This window comes from Gopherus evgoodei, unplaced genomic scaffold (assembly GCF_007399415.2).
Source record: "Gopherus evgoodei ecotype Sinaloan lineage unplaced genomic scaffold, rGopEvg1_v1.p scaffold_39_arrow_ctg1, whole genome shotgun sequence".
Lineage (NCBI taxonomy): Eukaryota > Metazoa > Chordata > Testudines > Testudinidae > Gopherus > Gopherus evgoodei.
In genome coordinates, this window is record NW_022060060.1 from 3,428,380 (window position 1) to 3,454,429 (window position 26,050).

Sequence of the window (26,050 nt, forward strand, 5' to 3'; positions counted from 1 at the left end):
AGGAAGCGCTTCCGGGGGCGAGGGGCCGCGGCAGGGCCTGGAGCGCGGGGACGAGCCGAGACGGAGTCTCCATGGCGCTGAGCCTGGACCGCGAGGCCTATTACCGCCGCGTCAAGCGTCTCTATGGCAACTGGCAGGTGCGGCCCGGGGACCCCCGGGACCTTCCTGCCCCCCCCCTGGACCCGCCCCCTGGGAGCCCCCCCCGGGACCTCCCTGCCCGCTCCCCCCGGCCTCGCTGATCCCTGCCCTCCCCGGGACCTCCCTGCCCGCTCCCCCCGGCCTCGCTGATCCCTGCCCCCCCCGGGACCTCCCTGCCCGCTCCCCCCGGCCTCGCTGATCCCTGCCCCCCCCCCGGGACCTCCCTGCCCGCTCCCCTCCTCATCTCGCTTATCCCTGCCCCCCCGGGGGCCCCCCCGGGACCTTCCTGCCCCCCCCCGGGACCCGCCCCCTGGGAGCCCCCCATCCCCCCCGGCCTCGCTGATCCCTGCCCCCCCGGGACCTCCCTGCCCGCTCCCCCCGGCCTCGCTGATCCCTGCCCCCCCCCCAGGGACCTCCCTGCCCGCTCCCCTCCCCCCCGGCCTCGCTGATCCCTGCTCCCCTCCCCTCCAGCCTCGCTTGTCCCTTCCCCCCCGGGATCTCCCTGCCCGCTCCCCCCGGCCTCGCTGATCCCTGCCCCCCTCCCCCCGCGGCCTCGCTTGTCCCTGCCCCCCTGGCAGCCCCTGGGACTTTTTGGAGCCCTATTTCTGGGTGCCCCACCCGGGACCCTCCACCAGGACCCCAGCCCCTGAGACACCGGGACCCACCGTGGGGACCCCACCCGGGACACCCACCATGCAGAGACTCCTGGGTTTCCCAGTCTGAGTGCTCCCCATCCCCTGAGCCAGGGGTCTTCTCTGTCCTGCAACACCTCTAGGGGAGACCCTGCTGGGGAACCTTTCCCGAGATCTGCTGTAGGGGGTCCCCTTTTCCTCGCTGATGCCCTGAGGATCAAGAGAACTCCCTAGTTCATCCTCTCAGGGAGTGACCTTCCCCCGCTGGCTGGTGCTAGGCCTGGGCCCCCCCAGCACAGTCCATTCAGTTCAGAAAGGGGGGGGACACCCTGGCCCACCTACCCCAACATCTGGGGGGGGGGGGTTCTAACTTCTCCCTTACCCACAGGTTGTCCCCTAACTTTGTTTTCCTGTTTTCAGTCTGGGAGCAAGGCAGCATGTCCAGGGGAAGGGGTCACTGCTCAGAATTGGCCCCAAGGGCTCCCTGGGGCAGGGGGATTTGGGCACTGGTAGTAGTGAGGAGCCATTTTGGAGTCTAGGGGTTATCTTTTCCCACCCAGCATAATGCTCTCATCTGCAATTGAGAGGTACCGTGTTGCAATGAGTTTCCTATCCATGAGGGGCTCTAGTGGTGAGGAGTTCCACTGGCTGCTCGTGGTGAAGTGCCCAGCTCTGAGCTCTGCTTCCTCCCCCCAGCCCCTGTTGATTGCACATGGAGCAGCCTCCAGTAGGGAACTGGGGCACCATCACGCTAGATGCTGCACAGAAGAGGCCTCCCTGAGTGTTTTGTGATCTAAGCACAGAGCTGAAGATGGAGCAGCAACCAGAGCTGTGTTAAGATCAAAGAGTGCATGGGAAGAGGAGCCTGGGACTGGGGGAGCGGGGGGGGGCTCAACTTCCTGCTCTGCCACAGACTCTCTGTGAGAGCTTGGAGCAGTCCCTTAGCCTCCCAGTACAATGGGGACGCTGCCCTACTCCGCAGGGGTGCACGGGCATAAATATGTTTGATTCCGACGCGCTCGGATACTACAGGAATGGGGGCTGGATAAATAATTTGGACTACTAGGAACTCCTACCTTGATTTGGGGGCCTAGGGGTTGTTAGTGGTGAGCTGATCCTTTGAGCTCTTTTGCCAGCCCCAAATGTTCCAAAATCACGAGATGGCTCTAAAATGGGGATTTGTCTTTTTAAATATGCTGTTTGGTTTCTAGGTCTTTGGGTAGCACATGAGTCACATTGCCAGGTTTTTCTCTGCTACCCAGGGCCTAGAAATGTGCCATGAGTTTCAGCTTTTCTAACATGCCTAGGGGATTTGGATGCCAGTTCTGTTCACTTTGATGGGATTAGGGTATCCAAATCCCTCAGGTAGCTTAGGCCATCTCTGCCCAAGTAAGAGGCTAGGACTTTCAAAGGGAGTTAGGTGCCCAGCAGTCATTGATTTGCAGGTTGGGTCTCTAACTCCCTTAGGCTAAACAGTCTTCTCTGTCCAATTTTGTAGTCAGCTGTTGTCTCCTTTCTCATTCATCTCTGCTAACCGCTCTTCCTTTCTCATTGTCCATCCACGATCTTCCCCTTCGGTTTCTGCTCTGTCCTTTCTAAGAACTCTTCAGGTTTGTATCACAACATTAGGGTTGTTCCCTACTCCTCGAAGTCCTGGGCTGCCCTTCCGAGGCTACAGATCATTGAAAGCCCAGAGAGGTCAAATGAGCCTTTCTAATTAGCATGACATGGTTTGGGGCAGCTAGTGGGGGAGACACCCCAGCCCTCATTTCCCTCTGCTTCCCTTGCAGAAGGGAGAGGATGACTATGCCAATGTCGACGCTATCGTTGTCTCCGTGGGGGTGGATGAGGAGATTGTCTATGCCAAGTCCACTGCCCTGCAGGTCAGTAGGAGGGAAATCCGTGGAGGATGCTGCTGAGGCTGGGAATGAGGAAAGCGCTGAACAGAGGGGAGGTTGGGGTAGCACTCGCGGGGAGTGGAGGGGAATCTTTGATGGGGGGTGACTCCTTTCCCTCACGGCTCCCCTTCCTGCAGACGTGGCTCTTTGGCTACGAGCTCACCGACACCATCATGGTTTTCTGCGAGGACAAGATTCTGTTCATGGCCAGCAAGAAAAAGGTGGAATTCCTGAAGCAGATTGCCAACAGCAAAGGCAGTGAGAACGCCAATGGTGTGCCGGCCATCACGCTGCTCGTGCGGGAGAAGGCAAGTGTGTTGCACGCTGCCAGGCTGTTGTGGGTCGCTGTGCGGCGGGGTCTGCGGGCGCGGCTGGGGGAGCTGGGCGGCGGGGTGTCCGGGCGCGGCTGGGGGCGCTGGGCGGCGGGGTGTCCGGGCGCGGCTGGGGGCGCTGGACGGCGGGGTGTCTGGACGGGGCCAGGTGTGGCTGGGGGTGCTGCGTGGCAGGGTGTCAGGGCGGGGCCGGGCGCACTGCGTGACCGGATGTCCAAATGAGGCTGGAGGCGCTGTGTAGCGGGGTGTCCGGATGGGGCCAGGCGGGGCTGGGGGCACTGCATGGCAGGGTGTCCGGATGGGGCTGGGGGCACTGCGCGGTGGGGTGTCCGGATGGGGCCGGGCGTGGCTGGGGGTGCTGGGTGGCGGGGTGTCCGGACGTGGCTGGGGGCACTGCGCGGCAGGGTGTCAGGGCGGGGCCGGGCGCACTGCGTGACCGGATGTCCAAATGAGGCTAGGGGCGCTGTGCAGCGGGGTGTCCAGACAGGGCCGGGCGTGGCTGGGGGTGCTGCTCGGCAGGGGGACCAGACCGGGCTGGACTGGACTAGGGTGGTGCATGCTGAGGGGTGGAGAGCTGTGGAATGACTATGAGGGTGTTGTGTTTTACCCATTGAAAGTTACGGGAAGGTTGAGCCCATGCGAGTTGGGGGAAGTTGACGGTTGTGTACACTGGGCTGGGAGGAGGTTGAGGTCGCTGCTTATGGAGGAGTTGGGGGATGTTGATGGTGTGGTGGGCCGGGCTGGAGGGAGAGCTGGTGAGGGCCTTACGCTTATGGCTTGCTTGGGGAGGCAGGGTGAAGGGAGGGGTAGCAAACGGGCTCTGGTGATGCAAGCTGCCGCCTCCCTAACGCCACTCCCCCTCTCGGGGACTAACCTGCCCCTGCACCCCGTAGAATGAGAGCAACAAGGGGAACTTTGAGAAGATGATCGAGGCGCTGAAGGGCAGCAAGAGCGGGAAGCGCATCGGGGTCTTCAGCAAGGACAGGTTCCCCGGGGAGTTCATGAAGAGCTGGAATGACTGCCTCAGCAAGGAGGGCTTCCAGAAGGTGAGCTGGGGGCAGGGTGGGTGGGTGGGAGCTGCTGCTGTTCCCTCCCTTCCCCCGGCTCTGGCTCTGCAGGTGGATATCAGTGCGGCTGTGGCCTTACACTGAGGCAGGGATGTGGGGAGCTCTACCTGCCCCCCTCACTCCCTCCTTGTCTCTGGAGCAGGTAGACATCAGCGCAGTCGTGGCCTACACTATTGCAGTGAAGGAGGATGGGGAACTGAATCTGATGCGCAAAGCGGCTGCCATCACCTCTGAGGTCTTTAACAAATTTTTCAAGGAGCGGGTCATGGAGATTGTCGATGCTGACGAGGTGAGAGAGTAGGGAGGTTCCAGGGGTGCAGTGAGGTGAGCTGTGTCTGGCGGGGGGGGCTGGGGGGGGGGCGAGCCGCAGCTGGGAAGGGGGGGCCTGGTGGGGGGCGAGCCGCAGCAGGGAGAGGGGAGGGCTGGTGGGGGGTGAGCCGCGAATGGGAGGGGTCTGGGGGGGGCGAATCATGCAGTCCGTCTGGCTGTTCCTACTTGAAGTCTCCATGTGCCCCACAGAAAGTGCGGCACAGCAAGCTGGCAGAGTCCGTGGAGAAGGCCATCGAGGAGAAGAAGTACCTGTCAGGGGCTGACCCCTCCACGGTGGAGATGTGCTATCCCCCCATCATCCAGAGTGGCGGCAACTACAACCTCAAGTTCAGCGTTGTCAGGTCGGTGCCAACAGGGCTCCTAACCCTCTCTTCCACCCCAATATCCTCCCCTACCGCTGCTGAGCAGTAAGGCCAGGGCCAGGGCCCAACCTCGCTTCCCCGAGAACCGCCCAATGCTGGAGACTTGTTGGCTGAAAGGGAACGGTTGGCCTCTAGAGAGGAGTCGGGGAGCTGGTGCTGCTGGCTGGGTTGGGTTGGTCTGGCTGGCCCTGCCTTTTCCAAGCTCCAGGGACTCCTGGCTCAGCCCCCAGACACCCCATGACTAGCGCCTCCCCGAAATGCGCCTTTCTCTGTCCATCCCCCAGTGACAAGAACCACATGCACTTCGGGGCCATCACCTGTGCCATGGGCATCCGCTACAAATCCTATTGCTCCAACCTGGTGCGCACGCTCATGGTGGACCCGCCCCAGGAGGTGCAGGACAATTACACCTTTCTGCTGCAGCTGCAGGAGGAGCTGCTCAAGGAGCTGCGGCATGGTGAGTAGGGGTGGGGGTGCTGAGGAAGTGTGGGGGGCGTCATGCTGTCTCATGGGTGGAGGGGGGGTGAAGGATGTCGCATTGCCCCGCCCCGGCAGGGGAGGGGGGACATGATGCTGCCCTGGCCCACGTGGGAGGGAAGGGGAGGACATCGCGCCACCTGGTGCTCATGCTGAGACTCCCCCAGGCGTGAAGCTGTGCGAGGTCTATGCTGCCGTCATGGATGTGGTGAAGAAGCAGAAGCCAGAGCTCTTAAACAAGATCACCAAGAACCTGGGGTAAGAAACCGCCCCCAACTCCCATTACACAGACCCACATGCACCGCGCACCCTGCACCGTCCGTTGAGCTTGCTGAGGGTGAGCACCCAGGACCTAGGGGAAGAGAACCCTGCTCCAGGTTCCAGCCCAGCCCCCGTGCGCCCAGGGCCTGCACTGCTCAGCCTGGCTTAGGGGCTAGGCACCAGGCTCCTGCTGGAGTGGTGCCTGCAATCCCTGTCCAGCTAGTGTAGGGCAGGGAGCATTGTCAGGGCCAGAGGGTGGCTATGGGTAACCCATCTGCTCTCTGGATTCCTCCCAGATTTGCCATGGGCATCGAGTTCAGAGAGGGCTCCCTCGTCATCAACAGCAAGAACCAGCACCGGCTCAAGAAAGGTAAGACAACCCCCTACAGACACACACTCACACACAGCTCCCTTCCCACTGATGTCATCACAACCCCATGCCCTCAGAGCCAGCTCAGTTATGGGGAGAAACCCCCCTTGTCCTCACAGTCAGATACCCAGGCCCTGCACGCCCCCATGCAGCCCTTCTCCTGCAGGCGAGGGGCTCCCCTAAAGCCTTTGAGGGGAGGGGATAGCTCCGTGCGCCCTGCTCCCTGTGCATGTGGACTGGTTGGTGACAGCTGCCGTCCCTGCATGTCCCCCGGGCCCTGCCATCCCAGTCTGGACCCCCTCTGAGCCATGTCACCCTCTTTCCCATCTGGCTGGCAGGGATGGTATTCAGCATCAACGTGGGCTTCTCCGACCTGACCAACAAGGAGGGGAAGAAACCAGAGGAGCGAACATATGCACTGTTCATTGGGGACACCGTGCTGGTGGATGAGGTGGGTGTGGGAGTGGGGTCGCAACGTTATTTGTGGGGCACCATGCTGGTGGATGAGGTGGGGGGGGGGGTCTCAAGGTTATTTGGGAGGCACCATGCTGGTGAGTGTGGGGGGTGGGGATGGAGGGTTATTTGGGGGGCACTGTGCTGGTGGATGGGAGGCGCGCAGGGTTATTTGGGGGGCAACGTGCTGGTGGATGGGGGGCATACAAGGTGAGTATTTTCTGCATCTCTCTCCCCATGTGGGTTTATGGGCTGCCATCCACTCCCCCCTCTGACTTTCCCTTTACTGTCCAAGGACGGCCCGGCCACCATCCTGACCTCTGTTAAGAAGAAAGTCAAGAACGTTGGCATCTTCCTCAAGGTGAGGCTGGGAGTGTGGGAAAGGTGGAGGGAAGACAGACTCAATATCAGAGCAGGGCCTGGGGGTCTCCCATGCTTCAGGGGCAGTGAGTTCTGCATGGAGGAGGGCAGGGGACGACAGAAGGTCCCCAAGGTGCTGGGTGGGGGTGGGACTGGGGAGATGTTGGGGGACAAAGTGGCAAAATTTCATAGATTTGTAGGTCCTAAGGCAGAAGGGATCGTTACAACCCTCTGGTCTGACGTTCGCTGGCTTGTATTCTGCAGAACATCCCCAGCATAATTCCCGGGGGGTGGAGGATGAAGGGTACAGGGCAACTTTGGGGCAGAGGTGTAGAGGGTGGGGGCAGCAGCTCTGACTATTCTGCCTGTCTCCCACAGAATGAAGATGAGGAGGAGGAAGAGGAGGAGAAGGACGAGGCTGAAGACCTGCTGGGGCGCAGCTCCCGAGCAGCAGCACTGCTGACAGAGCGGACACGGGTGCAGTTCCCCTCCTGTCATGGGGAGCTGGGCAGGGCTGGTTGGGCTAAAGAGCCCACATGGGACACCTGTCGGGGGTCCTGCGGCTCAGAAGGGGCTAAGGGAGCTAATTCCCACAAGGGAGGCGCTGGGGGCCCTGCTCCTATGGGACTGGGGATAAGTGGTCCTTATGGCTGCAGGGCTGGCTCGGGGCAGGGTGGTGGCTAGGCTGCTGAGCTGGGGTCTATGCCTCACTCGCATTCCTGCTCCCCCCAGAACGAGCTCACGGCAGAGGAGAAGCGTCGAGCCCACCAGAAAGAGCTGGCCATGCAGCTTAACGAGGAGGCCAAGCGGCGGCTGACGGAGCAGAAGGGCGAGCAGCAGATCCAGAAGTGAGTGGGAGGGAACTTGGGGTGAGAGCAAATCTAGGAGTGAGTGGGGGGACCTCAGGGGGCAGGGAGGGCAGTGACTCTAGAAGTGAGTGGGAGGGGACCCTGGGGGGCTGTGCTGTGTTTTGGAGGAGGCTGTGTGTGACCGCTGGATATCTGGAAGCCCGGGGGGCTGTTCTGCATTTCAGAGGAGATTGTGTGTGCCTGCTGGATATCGGGGACCCCAAGAGGCTGTGCGCCCCTGTTGGATATCTGAGGGGGCTGTGCTGTGTTTCGGAGGAGGCTGTGTGTGCCTGCTGGATATCTGGGGACTCCAGGGAGCTGTTCTGTGTTTCGGAGGGAAGCTGTGTGTGCCTGCTGGATATCTGGGAGCCCTGGGGCGGGGGCTGTGCGGTGTTTCACCTTTTCCCCGCCCCGCCCAGGGCCCGCAAATCGAACATCTCCTACAAGAACCCATCGCTGATGCCCAAGGAGCCGCACATCCGGGAGATGAAAATCTACATTGACAAGAAATACGAGACTGTCATCATGCCAGTCTTTGGCATCGCCACGCCCTTCCACATCGCCACCATTAAGGTGTGTGGGGCTGGGTAATGGGGACTCTGCATACTTCTGCGTGGCCACCGTCAGCCTAGGGAGGTGACTCCTCAGCACACGGGACAGGGAGAGGGTTAGGAAACCTGCTGGGTTGAGGAGGGTGTTGGTTCTTCAGCTCGAAGGAAAGTGGGGGCCTTTTCCCCCAGAGACCTTGTCTCTAGGGGCCATACAGGCAGGAGCCCTGGCGAGTGGGGGGTTAACAGGCAGGAGCTCTGGGGAGTGGAGCTGGGGGGGGGGTTGCTTACAGGTGGGAGCGGGGTACAGAGAAGGCCCCAGCTGCATTCAGGGCGCACAGCTTGACTGACCCCCAACCTTCCTGTGGTGCAGAACATCAGCATGTCGGTGGAGGGTGACTACACCTACTTGCGCATCAACTTCTACTGCCCGGGCAGTGCCCTGGGTCGCAACGAGGGCAACATCTTCCCCAACCCCGAGGCCACCTTCGTCAAGGAGATGTGAGTGCCCCCTTCCCCACCCTCTGCCCACTGCCTGGAAGACTTTCCCCAATTCCTGCACTGCCCCGGGGGCCTCTCCAACTCCTGCCCTACAGCCCCCTCAAGCCCCAGGCTGGGCTGGGACTTGGGACTCCTGGCTCTGGCATACTCTGGCTGTGTGACCTGGGTTCTTGGCCTCTGTACAGGGGGGAGCTTGACAGCCTGCTGCATGGGGCAGCGGGGAGACTGGGCACCAGCGTCCTGTGGGGGCTGGGCACCTGGATGCCCTGGGCGTGCAGTGCTGTTACACCCAGTAACTGCTCACCGCACCTCCCCCAGCACGTATCGTGCCTCCAACATGAAGACGCCAGGTGAGCAGACGGTGCCAGCCCTCAACCTGCAGAACGCTTTCCGCATCATCAAGGAGGTGCAGAAACGCTACAAAACCCGGGAGGCGGAGGAGAAGGAGAAGGAGGTGAGCCAGGAGTGGGGAGCCCGGGGAAAGCTGGCCCCAGATCCTGATGTCAGGCAGAGACACTTACCAGACCTGGGGCTCAGTGCTCCGTGGGATCTCACTCACTGGCTCTCCTCGTGTCTCTCTAGGGCATCGTCAAGCAAGACTCGCTCATCATTAATCTGAACCGGAGCAACCCCAAGCTAAAGGACCTGTACATCCGGCCCAACATCGCTCAGAAGAGGATGCAAGGCTCGCTGGAGGCCCATGTCAATGGTAGGGGCCCCTTTCCCCAGCCCGCTCAGCTCCAGCCCAAGGGTCCCCTCTCACTGTCTGTCTCTTGGGCAGGTTTCCGCTTCACGTCCGTGCGAGGAGACAAGGTCGACATTCTGTACAACAACATCAAACACGCCCTGTTTCAGCCCTGCGACGGGGAGATGATCATTGTGCTGCACTTCCACCTCAAGGTAGGGCCCTGTGCCCCCAGGAACCACCTCCTGGCCTGGTCTTGCCCTGCTCTGTGCAGGGCTGGGGGGGTCTCTGGCAGGGTTTGATCCGGGGGATGGTGTGGGGTGTGAGAGACAGTGCAGCCTTCATGCCTCCCCTCCACTCCCCCAGAACGCCATCATGTTTGGGAAGAAGCGGCACACAGATGTGCAGTTCTACACCGAGGTGGGCGAGATCACCACAGACCTGGGCAAGCACCAGCACATGCATGACCGTGATGACCTCTACGCGGAGCAGGTGAGATGTGGTGCCGGGGTGAGGATTCAGCCTCCAGGCTGACCTTGCTGCCCTTGCAGATTGAGTGGGAGATGAGAGGGGACTGAGAGGAGGGATCTCTGTCCCTAAGAGGCTGTGCTGACCCTGCAGATGGAGAGCGAGGGGGTACATTAGGGGGCTCCTCTGCCCCATGCAGATGGAGGCGGGGGGCTCAGAAGGGGGATCTGTCCCCGGGAGCCTGGCTGATGTCCCTGTGCCCCATGCAGATGGAGGCGGGAGGCTCAGAAGGGGGATCTGTCCCCGGGAGCCTGGCTGATGTCCCTGTGCCCCATGCAGATGGAGGCGGGGGGCTCAGAAGGGGGGTCTCTCCTCAGGAGCCTGGCTCATGTCCCTGTGCCCCATGCAGATGGAGGCGGGGGGCTCAGAAAGGGGATCTCTCCCCGGGAGCCTGACTGATGTCCCTGTGCCCCACGCAGATGGAGGCGGGGGGCTCAGAAGGGGGGTCTCTCCCCGGGAGCCTGGCTCATGTTCCTGTGCCCCACGCAGATGGAGGCGGGGGGCTCAGAAGGGGGGTCTCTCCCCGGGAGCCTGGCTGATGTCCCTGTGTCCCACACAGATGGAGCGCGAGATGAGGCACAAGCTGAAAACGGCCTTTAAGAATTTCATCGAGAAGGTGGAGGCTCTGACCAAGGAGGAGCTGGAGTTCGAGGTGCCCTTTCGGGACCTGGGGTAAGGGGAAGAACTAGGGTTTCAAGGTGCCCTTCCAGCACCCCTAAGGATGAGGGGAGCAGGGGCATGGCGGCTGCCCTGTCGGGGAGTAAGGGCATGGAGGATGCCCTTGCGGGGCCTTTGGGAGGGATCAGGGATGTGGAGGTGCCCTTCCGGGACCTGAGGGTTTGTGGCCCTGGGCCCTGTGGACACAGTCTGTGACACAAGTCTGCCCCGTGGCTCTCACTGACCTTGCTCGCTTTGCTCTCTGGCAGGTTCAATGGTGCCCCCTACAGAAGCACCTGCCTGCTCCAGCCAACCAGCAGTGCCCTGGTGAATTGCACTGAGTGGGTGAGTGTCCGTGGGGGACCTGTTCATGCCCCCCAACCCAGTCCCTGCCCTCCCCAGGGCCTGGCACAAACCTGTGTCCCAAGGGAGCCGCCTGGGTGCTTACGGGGGTGGGCAGAGATCAGGGCAAGCGCTGGCACTATAGGATGGGAAGGGATGGGGTGCAGCTCGGTCCCCTGTGATTACTGGTCCCATTGGCAGGGGGTTTCTGTCACAGGGCTGGTGAGGGGCTGTCTCCATCCTGGGCCTGACCCCACCCTTCCCCTCCAGCCTCCGTTCGTGGTGACGCTGGATGAGGTGGAGCTCATTCACTTTGAGCGAGTCCAGTTCCACCTGAAGAACTTTGACATGGTCATCGTCTACAAGGACTACAGCAAGAAAGTGACCATGATCAATGCCATCCCTGTGGCCTCCCTCGACCCCATCAAGGAGTGGCTCAAGTGAGTGACCCCACCGTCCCCCTCCCCAATACCTACCTCATCAGGATCCCGATCCCCCACCAGTTCCATCTACTGGGGGGTCCCCACTGAGGAGTGCCCACCCCCCGACCGCTCCACTGAGATCTACTGCACCAGGATACCGATCCCCCAGCTCCCCCTGATCCCAGTTCCCAGCCTCCTCACTACCTACCAATGTCATCAACTGGAAATTCCCCCTCCACACGTCTCTCCTGGTGCCTACCCCACACACACCAGGACTCTGATGCCCCAGAGCTTCCCAGAGTGGAATGATTTAAATCGCCAGTTTTTAATCATGATTTAAATCAATTTTAATTGTGTTTTTGCATTTGTACTTTTTAGGGTTTTTTCCCCCTAAAAAAAGGTTGGTTCTCATTGGCTGGTAACCATTAAACCAAGTTGATCTGCAGCTGAATACAGCCTTTACACTACATTTAGTTCTTCTTGCTGCCCAGGAGGACATACTAGCTGTATCTATACACAGTTATTTAAGCAATGATAGCAATTTACGTGTCACTCAGATTCTTCATTTTACATGTTTTATTCTGTGAAAAAATGGTGAGTGATCCATATCTTGAAGATGATTTTTTACTTCTGGTTAGTGTCAAGCTCTATTTGGATAGAAATTCAAATTCAATTTAAAAATGCACAAATCTATTGTAAAATGCTTTTTTATTAGTTAAATAAACTGTCTTAATGTGCAGGATACAGGCAAAAAAAGTATATCAAAGTTTTATCTAAACATGTTTTGCACTTAAAACCAATTAAGCAAGGGAAGCTTTTCCACTTCCCAGCAGGTTTTTCAACTTTGAAAACTAGTCATTGAACTGAACTTTGAATGCACTGACATGAAGAAAATATTTTCTCTGCATTTGCAGACGAGGGTACTGCTATTAAAAGCTTGTTAGGCCTTCAGCAAACTGTGATTCCAAGTGCTTGACCAGCTACTTCCACCAGTTCAGTGGTTTAACTTTCCTTAAAAGTTGGTAGTAAACATTTACTGAATAAAAATATTAAATTTAATGTAAATAGATTATAGTAAATATAGGCCTGAACATAGGTTGTCATAATTTTAAATACTTTATTTTTTTATAAGTAAGTAAACATGTTTAGTTTTACATAAAATTTATCCACTCTGGAGCCTCCTGATACCATTCCCCCAAGTCCCAGTCCCCTCATCCACTGGGACCCAATACTGATCTCTCCTTTCTCCCTAGCTCTTGTGACCTGAAGTACACGGAGGGGGTGCAGTCCCTCAACTGGACCAAAATCATGAAGACGATTGTGGATGACCCTGAAGGCTTCTTTGAGCAGGGGGGTTGGTCGTTCCTGGAGCCTGAGGGAGAGGTATGGGGGGTAGGGGGATGGGACTCTGACTCCCCTGGAGAGTGGTGAAGGAGGGCTCTGTCTCACAAGTGGGGAGGGGCCCCTGCAAAGCAATGATAGCTGGGGGGGATTATTTTGATTTTTCTCTGGACACCCCAGTATCTGAGCCCAATGAACATTAATTAATCTGATCTCACTCCCACTTCTCTCTGCCCCCCATGACCTATGGGAATCACTGAAGATCATCCAGTGAATCAGAGACAACTGGAGATAGAACCCCCAGGAGTTCTGATTCCTGGCTGGAATCTCTCCTCAGGGCAGTGATGCCGAGGTCGGGGAATCAGAGTCAGAGATCGAGGATGAGACATTTAACCCCTCGGAGGACGAATATGAGGAGGAGGAAGAGGATAGTGATGAAGATTACTCCTCTGAGGCGGAGGAATCAGGTGAGGCCCCTGCAGCTTAGGCCGGGGGTGGAGGGATTCTTGACACCAAGCCTCTGCGCTGGGGGTCTGACCCTGAGGGGTCACCTGGCAGAGTACTCAACTACCCCCCTTCTCCTGGGAGCCCTCCCTTTTCCTCCCCACACTGCCTGCTCTGTCCTGCCTGATTTTCCGTCCCAGCTGTTCTCTCATTCTGAGGGGTGGGGTGAGGTGGGGATGGGTCCTTGTTGTTCCAGTGTAAGGAGGATGGTTCCCCCCATTGGACAAAGGGTTGAGCTGGGGGGGTGGGGCTGCGCACTGGGCCATCCGCTGAGCTCCTGTCTCCATTTGCAGATTACTCCAAGGAATCCATGGGCAGCGAGGAGGAGAGTGGGAAGGATTGGGACGAGCTGGAGGAAGAGGCCAGGAAAGGTGAGTGCTAGCCCTTGAGACATCTCCCCAAATGCACACCAGGGCCCTGGGATCTGGGTTTCCTTGGGGCACCTTGTTCACTCTGACCCCTAATGGGTGTGGTGGGAGGGGACAGAGCCCTGCACCTCCTGTTGCTTTGTGGTAGAACAGGAGAGCTGGTGGGGATAGGTACCCAGCCTCTCACCTGTCCAGGAGTTGGGTGGAGTACACAGCCATGCCCTGACCCCTGTCTCACTCCCCTAGCGGACCGAGAGAGCCGGTATGAGGAAGAGGAGGAGCAGAGCCGCAGCCTGAGCCGGAAGAGGAAGGGTCCAGCCCACAGTTCCAGCCGCCGCAGTTCCCACAGCCGCAGCCCAGGCCGCAGCTCGGGACCCCCCAAGAAGAAGAGGAAGTAGGCAGTGAACTCTGACCCTCCCCAGTGGCCAAGCCCGGGGCACCAGACCCTGCTCAACAGCCTGTCCCAGGGTTGGGGGGGCACCATGCCCCACCCACAGACTTTTCTTTTCCTGTTTTCAGTTTTCCCCATTTTGTTTCTTGAGTTTTTTCTGGCCATTTGTACGGACCAATCAGCTGTGAGAATTCCAGGCCCTGCCTGCCTGTAACCATGGACATGGGCACTGCCAATGAAGAGGAGTAAGGACGCTGATGTCAGTGATGTGCTCCCCACACCGCCTTCACTCCCTCCCTAGTCACCCCCACATTCCCCTGTGAGGTATAGGCATGGCCATGGTGCAGGCTGGTGCTTTCTTCCCCCAGGGAGTATCTGGCAATGGAATCATCCCCCTTCCCAGCAGCTCTGGGGAGACACGCAGCCAGCGCAGAGGATCTCTGAGAGTCTCGGACTTCATGCTCAGGGTGCCGGTAACCAAGGCTGGGTTGGCGCCTACAGGTCCATCCTATCCCTACTGGAGGGGTTGGGAGTGGGCCAGCCCTGCCAGGAGCGGGGTGCATGGGGGGAGTGGTCTAGCCCTCAGAGGATCCAGCTTCTTGTTTTTTTACTCGCCTGGCTCTGTCCCGTATTTATCTCGTTTCCTCAGTTGCCAAGTCAAGCCTCTGGCGGGAGAGATGCTTTTGTTTGGGGGGTTTTATTGTGTCATCTCCCCTGGGCCCCCATCACCTCTCCCTGCTGCTTGCTGGTGAGGAAAGCCTCTGGGAGGTGATGGGGCAGGGGAGGGCTCTAATTTTTTTCATAGCTGGTAGCTCTTGGATTTTCGACTTTGGAGAATTGAAACAATAAAATGTTTTTTTGTAAGTTCACCTTTTCCAGGTGCTGAGTCTGTTCAGTCGGGGGCACGGGACACTGCTCACCTCTTGTTGTTTGTATTACGGCAGCACTTTGAGGCTCAGGCATGGCCCAGGACCCCTTGTGCTAAGCTCTGCATAGACAGAGCAGGGACAGGCCAGGCGCTGCCCCAAGGAGCTCGCAATCTGAGTCATGGGCTGACTGCTTTGAGGTCCCCATTTGAACCTTACTGTGCCAAGTCCTTGCACGCCTTGTGAGAGCTGACGGGTCCTTCATTCCTCCTCCTCAGCCTTTCGTCTCCCCTCCCAGTAGATGGCGCAGAGGGCAGCAGCTGCTTCCACAGAGACCTTCAGCCTCCCAATGGCAGAGTGGTCCTGAGGGCTGACAACTGCCAGGAGGGGGTAAGAGAGCGGAGGTGAGGGGAAGGGTCAATGTTTCTCCAGGGCCGTTCTCTGGCTGGGCCTGGTATAGGCCTTACCTCCCCCAGCCCAGGGAAGGGACAAGACTTGCACTGCTGCAGCTTCCAGGTATAGATCCCAGTTCAGTGGCCAGGCCCCTAGCCCCATCTCATGCAGGCGCACTGGAGACCACTCGTCTCCGTCACTCACCGTCGAGGTCACACTCCAGCACATCATTGCCTGTCAGCAAGATCTCACGCAGGTCAATGTGGGCAAAGCCCACGTCCTCACACTCGCCTCCTGTCCCAGGCCGGGGCTCGCTTACCACCATGAACTGCAACCTGCAATGGGCGACAATGGGTCTGGATCCTGCACCTGCAGCCAGCCCATCCTAGCCTGGCTCCCCATAGAAAAGCCAAGTCAAAGGGCTCAGTCCTCACCTCTAGTGCACTCAGTGGCGGGGGCGCAGGGGATCTAAAGGAGCCAAAAGCTCATGGAGGAGGGCTATGCCTGCCAGCTTTGCTCCTCTGTAGGAGACAGCGCTGCCTGGGGAGGGGGTACACTCGGCCTGTGTGAAACAAACGCCATCACAGACCAACCGGCGCATTCCTTTATTCTCTATCCTATAGCACGTGTTCTTATATCACACATACCCTGTGCTGCAAGCCCTCCCCTGCACATGCTCCACCCATGGCAGAGAACAAGCATGCGGTGGATATTGGTCGCAGTGTTCGGACGTGTACAGGAACATGCTCAGAAGAGGTGATGAGCAGGCTGTAAGAGCCTGTATGAGGAGGGGATGGGGACCTTTAGCCCAGGGGACTGGAATTTCTGGCCCTAGCCAGTCTGCTCACCAGCTCTGCTCTGCCTGCAGCATGGAGAAGAGGATTTCCCGCTGGCTGCTCACCACCTCTGTGTCCAGCTGAATCACTGTGGTGGAGGCACAAGGCTGTTAGGCAGGGCGATGCTGGGTGGGAGGGAGAAACACAGGGCTTGGGCACCAAGGGGAAGATTCAGGGTGATGCTCACAGAGGGGGCTGGGGGCAATAAAGGGCTTAACCTGATTGGCGCTGCAAGCTTGGGAGGCGGGAGAAGTGAAGCAGCCACAGCCTGCTCAGGGAGGAGGCGGAGCAGGGTGAGCTGGGGTGGGGAGTTCCCCTGCATACCACCCCCCCACCACCACCCTTACTTGCTGCAGGCAGCCCTCCCCTGCCCCAGCTCCCTCCACCTAAATGCTGGAGGCGACTGGGGCAGCCAAAGATCTGGCTGCTGCGGTCGCTGCCAAAGAAAATGCCACCCCCCCAAATCCTAGTGTCCCAGGTGACCGCCTAGGTCGCCTAAATGGTTGCACCAGCCCTGGGCGAGAGCCAGACTCTGCCCATAACAGCTCACCCTTGCTGAAGTGGAAGTAGATCTCCTCGCCGCCCTGGGGCTTGCGCAGAGACAGGGGGGTCTCCGTCTCACTCAGGGGCACTCCTGGGAAATGGTACGCCACGTACAGCTGCTGGATGTGCTCGCTTGCCATGGCCTCAGCCTCAGGGTGCAGGCTCAGCGAGACGATCTCAATGCGGATCCGTTCCATGTCCTGACAGGATGAGGTGAGAGCAGGTCATACAGGGCCTGAGAGGGCAGGAACCCTTCGGGGGGGGGGAGGAGGGGGAGAGTCTGGCCAAGCCAAGCTCCCATCTCCCCCCAACTCACCCCACTTCGGAACCCAGCAGGGCTCAGCACTGTCACTACACGCTGTACCTGGCCGTGCTTTCCCCCCTCCCCCATGGGTCTATGCACCCTCTCTTCCAGCACTGCCTAGGGGTGGGGGCATTACCACCTTTGGAGGACTCCGCAGGCTGGTCCCCACCACAATCTCGTCACTGTCTGTGGTCTGTGCATCGCTGTTGCTCTCCAGCGCTGGCTCACAGGCCTCCTCGGGGGCTGGCAGGGACAGAGTACTTGTTACTGGGAGCAGGGCCGGCTTTAGGAAATGCGGGGCCCAATTCGAACAGTTTCGGTGGGGCCCCAGTAGGGATGACTTTAAAAAAAACAAGTGGGGCTTGTACTCACCAGGCCGTGCTCTGAGTCTTCGGCAGCGGGTCCTTCACTCGCTCCAGGTCTTTGGCGGCACTGAAGGACCCGGCACCAAAGTGCCACCGAAGACCCAGAGCAAGCGAAGGACCCGCTGCCAAAGTGCTGCTGGAGACCCGGAGCGCTGCCAGGTGAGTAAAAATTTTAAAAGGCGCCTCTAGCCAGGGAAAGGATTCTCACTGAGCCTGGGGCCCTCTTAGGCGCGGGGCCCGATTCGGGGGAATTGGTGGAATAGGCCTAAAGCCGGCCCTGACTGGGAGGGGGATTAGAATGGGATCTGCCCGCTCACCTACCCTCCCACCCAGACCATGGGCCGTGAAGAGTATGGCTGCAGCTGCAGCCTGCTGTGGGGCTGTTTGCAGTGAGAGCTGTCAGGGCTGCACCTATGCCCACCTCTGAGTTTGTTCACACAGGGACACTGCTCTGCAGCGGGATGGCCATGTCGCCCTCCCCCATCACAGTAAGCCCCAATCCACAACTGGATGGCCGGATGACCCTGTCTATGGCTCTACATTGTGGGCGAGTGTGACCTTTAGAGTCAGCTCTGGCACAGCATGAGGGGCTGGGCCCTAGGATAGCCTGGCCAGTTGGCACTGACAGCTGGGTGCCCCACAAGAGGCAGGAGCTGGTACCCATGTCCTCTGAAGCAGAGCCTACGTCCAGTGCAAGTGATTTGGGCTCCAAGCGCTGGGTCCTGGCAGCGGTTTCAGCGTCCTTAGCTGAGTGTCCTGCTTCCTCCTTTCCAGCCTGGGCCTCCTTCCCCTCCAGTGTCCCCTGCACAGACAAACCCCATCAGGCTCAGGGAACAGCTCGCTGCCAGGGGAGCTCTGGCCCAGCCCCATTAGTACTGCCCCCTGTTGGATGCTGGTTCAGTGTGGAGCACTAGGCAGCCTGCGGGCCAAATCCAGACTGCCAGACGCTCGCAAACAGACCATTGCATCTTTTTATGTACTTATTACTATCGTTGTGATGTGAAAACTGTTTCTCTGGAGTCCAGATCTTAACTGTACCTTGACCAAGAAATTTGGACCCTGATAAAAAAATAACTGACTACCCAGGGCGTGCGGTGAGCAGGGCACTTGGGTTGCTGCACCCTCACTTCCTGCTCCCTTCTCCCCAGCTCTCACCTCAGCAGTGTCTCCCACCGGAGCCAACTCTTCTCCCTCCTCTGGGCTGTAGCCACTGGATGCTGGCACTGGATTAGGCTGAGTCTGACTGCTGGCTCCTGCATTCCGCCTTCCCCACTTCCCCCTGCATCCATCAGCCTCGCCCGCCGAGATACGGAGCTTCTTCCTCTGGCCCTCAGGCTGTGATGGCAAGATGCTGGGAGCAAGCCGGGCCTGAGCAGGTGTCAGAACAGCACAGTCACGCTACAGCCTGGCAGCTTCCCCCCATTCCCACTACCCTGCTCCTCCTTGTATTGGGGTGCAGGAGTGGCAGCAGCACCCAGCAAGGCAAAGAGTGAGCAGGGGCTAGAAGCCTGGAGTTCTGACTCCCAGCCTTCACTCACTGAACCCGTCACGGGGAGGGTGATATTGTATGGAGCAGGTGTTAATTCTGGGCTGCTGAGTCATTCTGTACCCGGCTGTGTAGTGCAGCTCTTTCCTCCTCAATCAGCTGCTCCAAGGGGGTCTCACGCTGGTGTTCCCTTGCCCAGGCCGCTTGGTGCAGGGTGGCCCCTAGGGGCAGGTACCGATGCTTCCACTCCAGGCTGAGGCTGATGGAGCCATTGGGGTGCCCAGCCGGGTTGGTGAGGACAAAATCTCCTGCAGAGTAGAGAAATAGAGGCATAAGAGGGCACAGGGGGTGGAGCTCTGGGCACAAGGCACTGAGGCCAAGGGCAGGAGAACTGTGCCCAGCTATGTGCCTCCTGAGCAATAGAGGATCTGGGTCCAGCGGCTTTCACCTGTGATACTGTGCCCGTGTGCCAGAGGCAGCAGGGGGATCTGTGCTTTGCCCAAGTAACTGCCTGGCTCTGTATCCTCGTCATCGAAGATGTACACCCAGAGGCTCTCTAGACGCAGATAGCGGTCGAGTTCAGCTGTGGGGCGCATGGGGAAGGTCCGCAGGTCTCCAAAGTGCGGGTTGTTGCTGGAGGGGATGATGGGCGTGTCGTGGTCAGGAAAGGTGAAGAAGCGGTACATGGCATAGGGGCTGGGCTGGGTGCTGAGCCAGCAACCCCGCAGGCCTGTGCAGCCTACAATCTGCACTTGCAGCTCGTTCCACAGCCATTCAGCATCCAGGACCTAGAGGGGGGAGACTGAGAAAGGCTAGTAACTGGGTGAGCAGACGGCCTAGAGTGCATCCCATAGGTATCACGGCTTTGCTACATGGAAGGCCATGAGGCAGTAGGGAGTGGGGCAAACTGACCTGGGATAGCAGGGGGTGACTTTATTTGAGTAACAATACCTGAGACAGGAGGGGGATGGGGCCAGGTAACGCCGTCTGCCTGGGAAACTGGACAAAGGCTGGAGGAGGAGCCAGGGGAAGGCTGGGTGAGACTGCTGGAGGGGGGTTCAGTTTGGAGCGGTCTGGGGAAATGGAGGGAACCCCAAGGCTAGGGTCTAAGATCCTTGTCCCGTTCCTCCCGAGGGACCTGTGTGAGGGGTCCTGGTTGTACTACAAGCTCTGTTGGGGACTGTGTTCCTGTCGTCTAATAAACCCTCTGGTTTACTGGCTGGCTGAGAGTCACGGTAAATCGCAGGAAGTGAGTGCAGGGCCCAGACTCCCCCACACTCCGTGACAAAGGCACTTTAGCGTCCAGAGTGCCTGAGGCTTCCCTTACAGGGATCCTGCTTTGACATGTGCCAGAGAGCTCCTAGTGTGGAGCACATATCCCCGTGTGCCACCATGGGGAGCCCCTTTTGTGGGGGCATATGCCCATACAGGGATCCTGTACCAGTGGGCATGGCCCTAAAAGGCCCCCCCTTTCTGGAGTGCATTTCCCTCCGTGTGTGTGTGTGTTTACCCTCACATACTCCTCCCCCATGCAAGCCCCTGCTTCCTCACCCCCTCCTTGTCCTGCTGCCTACTCTGCTGGGCATCTCTGGCCTGAGGCACGCAGGCTGACAAGTAACCCAAGGCCTTGGTGCGCTGGCAGTGCAGCCGCATAGTCTGCTCCATGGGCAGGCGCAGCCTCATCCAATACTCCAGCATCCCGTAGTTCTCACCGCTTGGACCTAGAAGGTGTGGAGTGGGTTGGGGGGGACATGCAGGAAGCAGTGTGGACACAAAGGCCGGGGCATAGGGATTAGGGCAGCAGGTAACAGGACATGAAGGCCACAGGGACATAAGAATGGTTAGAAACCTGGCATATTCCCCAAGCTGACACCAGAAGGGCTGGGGCAGGGTGAGCCTTGGCCCCAGGGAGTCTCCTGTGAGGGAAAGGTGAGCGAAAACACTCCCATGGCTGGAGAGCCTTTACTGACAAGGCCAGCACCCTCACTGAGCAGCTGCCATGGCAGAGGGCATAGGGAGCTCTTTGCCGTAGAGCAGCACTGTGGAGAGGGAAAGCTCTTACCATGTAGCATCGCTGTGGCATGCATGCGCTCCCCGCTCCCCAGAACCTCCTGGAAGCGCAGCCAACAGGAAGCCAGAGTTCTGTGGTCAGTAGCCGTGGCCAGGTGCAGGTCTAAGCGGGCGGCAGCCCTCTGCAGGTACTGCAGGAAGAAGGGCTCAGCCTGTATCACGTACTGAGATGTAAAGCTGTAGCGGGGCCGGGCCCCTCGCACCACCGGTGTGCAGTGCGTCTCAAAGTCGTAGAAGGCATAGGTGCAGAAGGTGACGGGCTGGACTTCCCCCAACAGCTGCAGTGCCTCCCCTGACAGCACTGCCCCTGCAATGTGCAGCTCAAACAGGTTCTCACCACGCCGCAGCACAGGGGCTTTGCCCTCCTCCACATCCACATCACCCTCAGTCCGCAGGAGTGGGAGCTGCCGTGTCCCATAGGCCACATCCTTCAGCTGCTCTGGGGGAGGAGATGGGGCCTGTGAGGGGTGAGAATGTCTCCATCTTCTCCCCGCTCTATCCCCAAGGCACAGCCTGTACAAGTCCCCCTCCCCATCCATTCCTGACAGGAGTGACCCACTGCCCGTCTGCTATCTTCCCCCCCTCTTGCTACAAGCCCAGCATAGCCATCTGCCAGTCGAAGTGCTGTACAGCAAGCCAGCTGCTCTTGAGGGGCCAGGTCCCCCTCTGAACAGTACCATGGGTATGCAGGGACCTGGCACAACTTCTTGGGGCAGGGAACGAAAGCACAGATCCAGACAAAGACCCATCCTGCCCAGCTGTCTCCAGCAGTGGTCATGAGTGAGGCAGGGGCAAGAATTGCTCCAGGGGACAGGTGGGGCTGGCTCTGCTCTTACCCTCCAGCTGGCGGATGCGGGTGCTACGCAGATCCAGGAGCTGCACCATTTTCTGTTGCTTTTCCTCATGTCCCCTCTTTTCCTGTTCAGCCTGCACCATCACACCTTCCAGCTCGGCCTGACAGCACATGAGGTCAGTTACACAGCAGCTCATCCCACAGCTCAGCTTGACGTAGCACCCAGATGGAGTCAGTCACCCCCTGCACCACCACCTCCCGCACCTGATAGTCCCGGTTGATGCGGTGCTGCAGAATCAGCATGTCCCGGGTTTTCTCCAGCTCCAAGATGGTGTCAGCGTGGGCAGCTTCTGTCTCAAGGAGTTTCCGGCTCAGGTTCCGCTGGGTGAACAGCTCCTCCGGCTCAGTCTCGGTGGGGAGCCTATCAAGGCAGGGTGGCTGTAGGAAAATGGGCTAGGAGTGAGCAGAAAAAAGTCAAGCCTACCCTGCTGAATGAGGGAGGAGCACCACAGTCCCCAAAGCTGCAACTCCCCCATGCATAACACCAGAACTTGCTGGCACACGTGGTCCCGGCCCAGCCCCCCCTTGTCTTCCCAGCACAGGCAGCAGCACTTGGCGGGGGCTGGCCCAGCCTCCCTAAACGCTTCACTCTCCCTACATAGAATCATAGAATATCGGGGTTGGACAGAACCTCAGGAGGTATCTAGTCCAACCCCCTGCTCAAAGCAGGACCAACCCCAACTAAATCATCCCAGCCAGGGCTTTGTTAAGCCTGACCTTAAAAACCTCCAAGGAAGGCAATTCCACCACCTCCCTAGGGAACCCATTCCAGTGCTTCAGCACCCTCCTAGTGAAAAAGGTTTTCCTAATATCCAACCTAAACCTTCCCCACTGCAACTTGAGACCATTGCTCCTTGTTCTGTCATCTGCTACCACTGAGAACAGCCAAGCTCCATCCTCTTTGGAACCCCCTTTCAGGTAGCTGAAAGCAGCTACCAAATCCCCCCTCATTCTTCTCTTCTGCAGACTAAACAATCCCAGTTCCCTCAGCCTCTCCTCATAAATCATGTGCTCCAGCCCCCTAATCATTTTTGTTGCCCTCCGCTGGACTCTTTCCAATTTTTCCACATCCTTCTTGTAGTGTGGGGCCTAAAACTGGACACAGTACTCCAGATGAAGCCTCACCAATCTCAAATAGAGGGGAATGTCCCTTGATCTGCTGGCAATGCCCCTACTTATACAGCCCAAAATGCCATGAACCTTCTTGGCAACAAGGGCACACTGTCGACTCATATCCATCTTCTCGTCCACTGTAACCCCTAGGTCCTTTTCTGCAGAACTGCTGCGTGGTCCCTAGTCTGTAGCCGTGTCTGGGATTCTTCCATCCTAAGTGCAGGACTCTGCACTTGTCCTTGTTGAACCTCATCAGGTTTCTTTTGGCCCAGTCCTCTAATTCGTCTGGGTCCCTCTGTATCCTATCCCTACCCTCCAGCATCTCTACCACTCCTCCCAGTTTAGTGTCATCTGCAAACTTGCTGAGGGTGCAGTCATGCCATCCTCCAGATAATTAATGAAGATATTGAACAAAACCGGCCCCAGGACCGACCCTTGGGGCGCTCCACTTGAAACCGGCTGCCAACTAGACATGGAGCCATTGATCACTACCCGTTGAGCCCAATGATCTAGCCAGCTTTCTGTCCACCTTATAGTCCATTCATCCAGCCCATACTTCTTTAACTTGCTGGCAAGAATACTGTGGGAGACTGTATCAAAAAGCACATAGCAGTCGCCATGAGTGGAAGTACCACTCCAGACCTGCTGACTCCCCCACATATGGCCTTGTGCTTGCCGTGACAGATGGGGCCAGCCCAGCTCATCCACCCTCCAACTTCCCTGCACTTGCCATGACAGGTGAGACCAGCCAGTCCCCCACTGACTCCTCCACACACGGACCAGCCCCACCCCACCCCCTGCACAGGCCCCAGCTCTATGCCCTTTACCTGCCAAATGCTGCTAGATGATGGGGCACCTACTACCCCCCCCCATGAAGGGGCCAGGGGAGATCAGTCAACCCTGGCTCCTCCTTGGCTCATACCCACCTGGGACAGGGTCGGATCAGGCTTCTGCTCTGGAGTTTGCTTCCCCCTCTCCACTTCCTGCTTCAGCTCCTCATTCCGAGCTGGGGACAAGACAGGAGTCAGGTCTAGACACCAAACTGGTTGTAATACAGCGCTGGCCCTGGCCCTGTGTGACCGGGCCACATTCTGTCCCCCACCACACGTGTTGCACACCAAGGATCCACCCCCTCCCTCAGGTGTCACGTGGCCAGACCGCATGCACCCCTCCCCTCTCCCCCCACTGCTGTCATGTGGCTGAGGCACTCCCCCTCCCCCCAGACTGCAGTGCACTTGCGATGCCCCCACCCCAGTGAGAGTGGACTGGTCAATGGTGATGCAAGAACTCCCCATTGGGATGAAGCTGCCATTTCAGTCCCTTGTCCCTGTGCTGGTACTGAGATTCCCCCCTCGCACACTGAACTGCCAGCCCCCTCACCTCTCTCCTGCGCCAGCTCCTCCATCAGCCCCCTCTTCTCTGCCAGCTCCAAGCTCAGCTGCTCCTCCAGCTGTGAGATGTCTCCCTGCCGCTGCTCACAGGCCAGACTGCTGCAGCAAGAGGGGCAATGCTACAGTGTAACCACAAGGGCCACAAACTCCCCCGCTCCCCCGCATGTGGGGGCTCCAGCACACATGCTGCCCTGAGCCCTCAGGGCCCTGGAAGCTGCTTCTGCATGGCTGGGGCAATTCTTTCCCAGACCCCACCCAGGCATGGCAGATTGAGGGTGAGGGAGTGTCCCTATGGCTCTGCCAGGCCCCCACAAACTGTGCCACAGACTTGGAGAGGGCTTCCTGAGGCTTTCCCCAAAAACCCCCTTCCTGCAGGTTTGGGATCAGACTCATGTCTCTGGCACACTCTGGGTCTGCTTCAGACCTTTGCCTATCTCCTGCAGGCCAGAGCTCCCAGCCCCAGCAGCCCATCCCTGAATGGAGCCTAGAGTGGGGGCTGAGCAGGCATCGGTCAGATCTGGTGTGACTGGACCCCAGGCTGTGGCATCTCTGCGGATCAGTGGGGGCTAAGACTTGCCACTTGACCTTGGACACCATAGGACAGCCCCACTGCATGGCGGGGGCTCTCACCTCTCCAGCAATTTATCATAATCCTCCTTCAACAGGTCTCGCTCCTTCTCCAGGGACACGATTCTCTCCTGAAACTGGGAGAGACAGAGCTCAGCACCCAGACCTGGTTCCCCCAGCCAATGGGGGGTGGGCCTTGTCAGGCTCTTTCTCTAGGGACCCCCCAGCCCCTGCGCACCAGGGAAGCTGGCCTCAGAGTAGGGAGAAAGGGGTCCCCAGGGCTCCCTACCTCCTCTAGCGTCCCCTGCAGAAATGAGACTCTCTCCACTTTGCTCTCCAACGTCATCACCTTCTGCGTCTCCGCCTTCAGCTGCACTGTGAGTGCCTCCAGCTGGGCCAGGAGGGCCTCACTGCTGGTTCGCAACGTCTCCTGGTTCTGGTGATGGAGGGGAAGGAAGAAAGACCTGCACAGGCAGGAGAGAGGGACGCCAGCCCCTCCCTGCTGCAAGGCCACCAGGATGGAGGGACCTGGAACCAAGTGTGAGAAGCCAGGGACGGGGAGTGGAGGCTGGCTCCTTAGGGCTGGATATAGAGAGACTCTCTTTGCCCCAGCCTCCCCCATATCTGGCGTGCATTTCCCAGCGGGGGAGGGGCGCTCTTGTCCCATCAGTAAAAAGGGGTGCTCCCTTCCTGGGAGGTGGGGGGCAGGGCCCATCCGAGTTGTCTGGGCAGGGGAGCTCCTGCCTGCTGGGGAGTGGGTCCCAGTAGGGTACTGGGGGGAGTGGAGCTCCTGTACGTCAGTACTTACCTGCTGGAGCTGGCTCTCATATGCCTGGGAAGAGAAATCACCGAGCTGCCATCAGGGCTGCTATGTGGAGCCTATTATTTGCTGAGCGCTGACTTGGGAGGGCTTTGGGCAGGGCCTCTCCCAATGGCCCTCAGAGCTGTTTCCCCCAAGCCTGCCCCGTGCGCACCCCCAACCCAGGGAAGCAGGTACCCTGATCCCACTTGGAGGAACAAACACAGACGTGAGGGGGTGAAGGCAGGAGCTCCCCATGACGCTGGCTGAAGGGAGAACTTCCCCTCTAAGCCCCTACTCCTCCCCACAGGTGGGTGGGTCGGTGGAGGTCACACTGGGTGCTCAGGTATCTCTCCCCGGTGGTACAGGCAGAGGCCTAGGTGTTGGGAGTGTCTCTTCTCCTCTCCCTCGGGTGGCACAGGCAGGGGAACTGACAGCTGGGGGGTCTTTCTCTCCTCTCCCCCCCCGGGTGGCACAGGGAGGGGAACTGACAGCTGGGGGGTCTTTCTCTCCTCCCCCCCCCGGTGGCACAGGCAGGGGAACTGACAGCTGGGGGGTCTCTCTCTCCTCTCCCCACCCACCGCGTGGCACAGGCAGGGGAACTGACAGCTGGGGGGTCTTTCTCTCCTCTCCCCCCCCGGGTGGCACA

At 59.0% G+C, this 26,050-nt stretch overlaps 2 protein-coding genes across 2 annotated transcripts in view; one reads left to right on the forward strand and one right to left on the reverse strand.

The window, feature by feature from the left end:
* On the forward strand, positions 1-14,684 carry SUPT16H (SPT16 homolog, facilitates chromatin remodeling subunit). Its single transcript, XM_030545761.1, has 26 exons — positions 1-137; positions 2,561-2,653; positions 2,806-2,976; positions 3,894-4,046; positions 4,210-4,356; positions 4,587-4,738; positions 5,044-5,216; positions 5,404-5,494; positions 5,794-5,867; positions 6,206-6,318; positions 6,616-6,681; positions 7,059-7,157; positions 7,413-7,528; positions 7,948-8,101; positions 8,450-8,577; positions 8,896-9,031; positions 9,160-9,286; positions 9,359-9,477; positions 9,629-9,754; positions 10,350-10,462; positions 10,717-10,792; positions 11,060-11,229; positions 12,465-12,594; positions 12,890-13,019; positions 13,350-13,427; positions 13,671-14,684. The coding sequence occupies exons 1-26, from the start codon at positions 72-74 to the stop codon at positions 13,820-13,822; spliced, it is 3,153 nt and encodes a 1,050-aa protein (XP_030401621.1). The 5' UTR covers positions 1-71; the 3' UTR covers positions 13,823-14,684.
* Positions 13,974-26,050, reverse strand: part of RPGRIP1 (RPGR interacting protein 1) — a 21,002-nt gene continuing 8,925 nt past the window's right edge. The window contains exons 8-25 of the mRNA XM_030545735.1: positions 25,411-25,434; positions 24,892-25,038; positions 24,666-24,739; positions 24,025-24,134; positions 23,571-23,650; positions 21,736-21,909; positions 21,500-21,632; positions 20,671-21,219; positions 20,160-20,329; positions 19,057-19,396; positions 18,732-18,916; positions 18,110-18,490; positions 17,808-17,924; positions 16,897-17,025; positions 16,461-16,653; positions 15,923-15,998; positions 15,279-15,409; positions 13,974-15,058 (exon numbers count right to left, since the gene is read on the reverse strand). Coding sequence (XP_030401595.1) covers positions 14,943-15,058; positions 15,279-15,409; positions 15,923-15,998; positions 16,461-16,653; positions 16,897-17,025; positions 17,808-17,924; positions 18,110-18,490; positions 18,732-18,916; positions 19,057-19,396; positions 20,160-20,329; positions 20,671-21,219; positions 21,500-21,632; positions 21,736-21,909; positions 23,571-23,650; positions 24,025-24,134; positions 24,666-24,739; positions 24,892-25,038; positions 25,411-25,434 — 3,129 coding nt within the window. The 3' untranslated portion in view covers positions 13,974-14,942. The remainder of the gene's footprint in view (positions 15,059-15,278; positions 15,410-15,922; positions 15,999-16,460; positions 16,654-16,896; positions 17,026-17,807; positions 17,925-18,109; positions 18,491-18,731; positions 18,917-19,056; positions 19,397-20,159; positions 20,330-20,670; positions 21,220-21,499; positions 21,633-21,735; positions 21,910-23,570; positions 23,651-24,024; positions 24,135-24,665; positions 24,740-24,891; positions 25,039-25,410; positions 25,435-26,050) is intronic.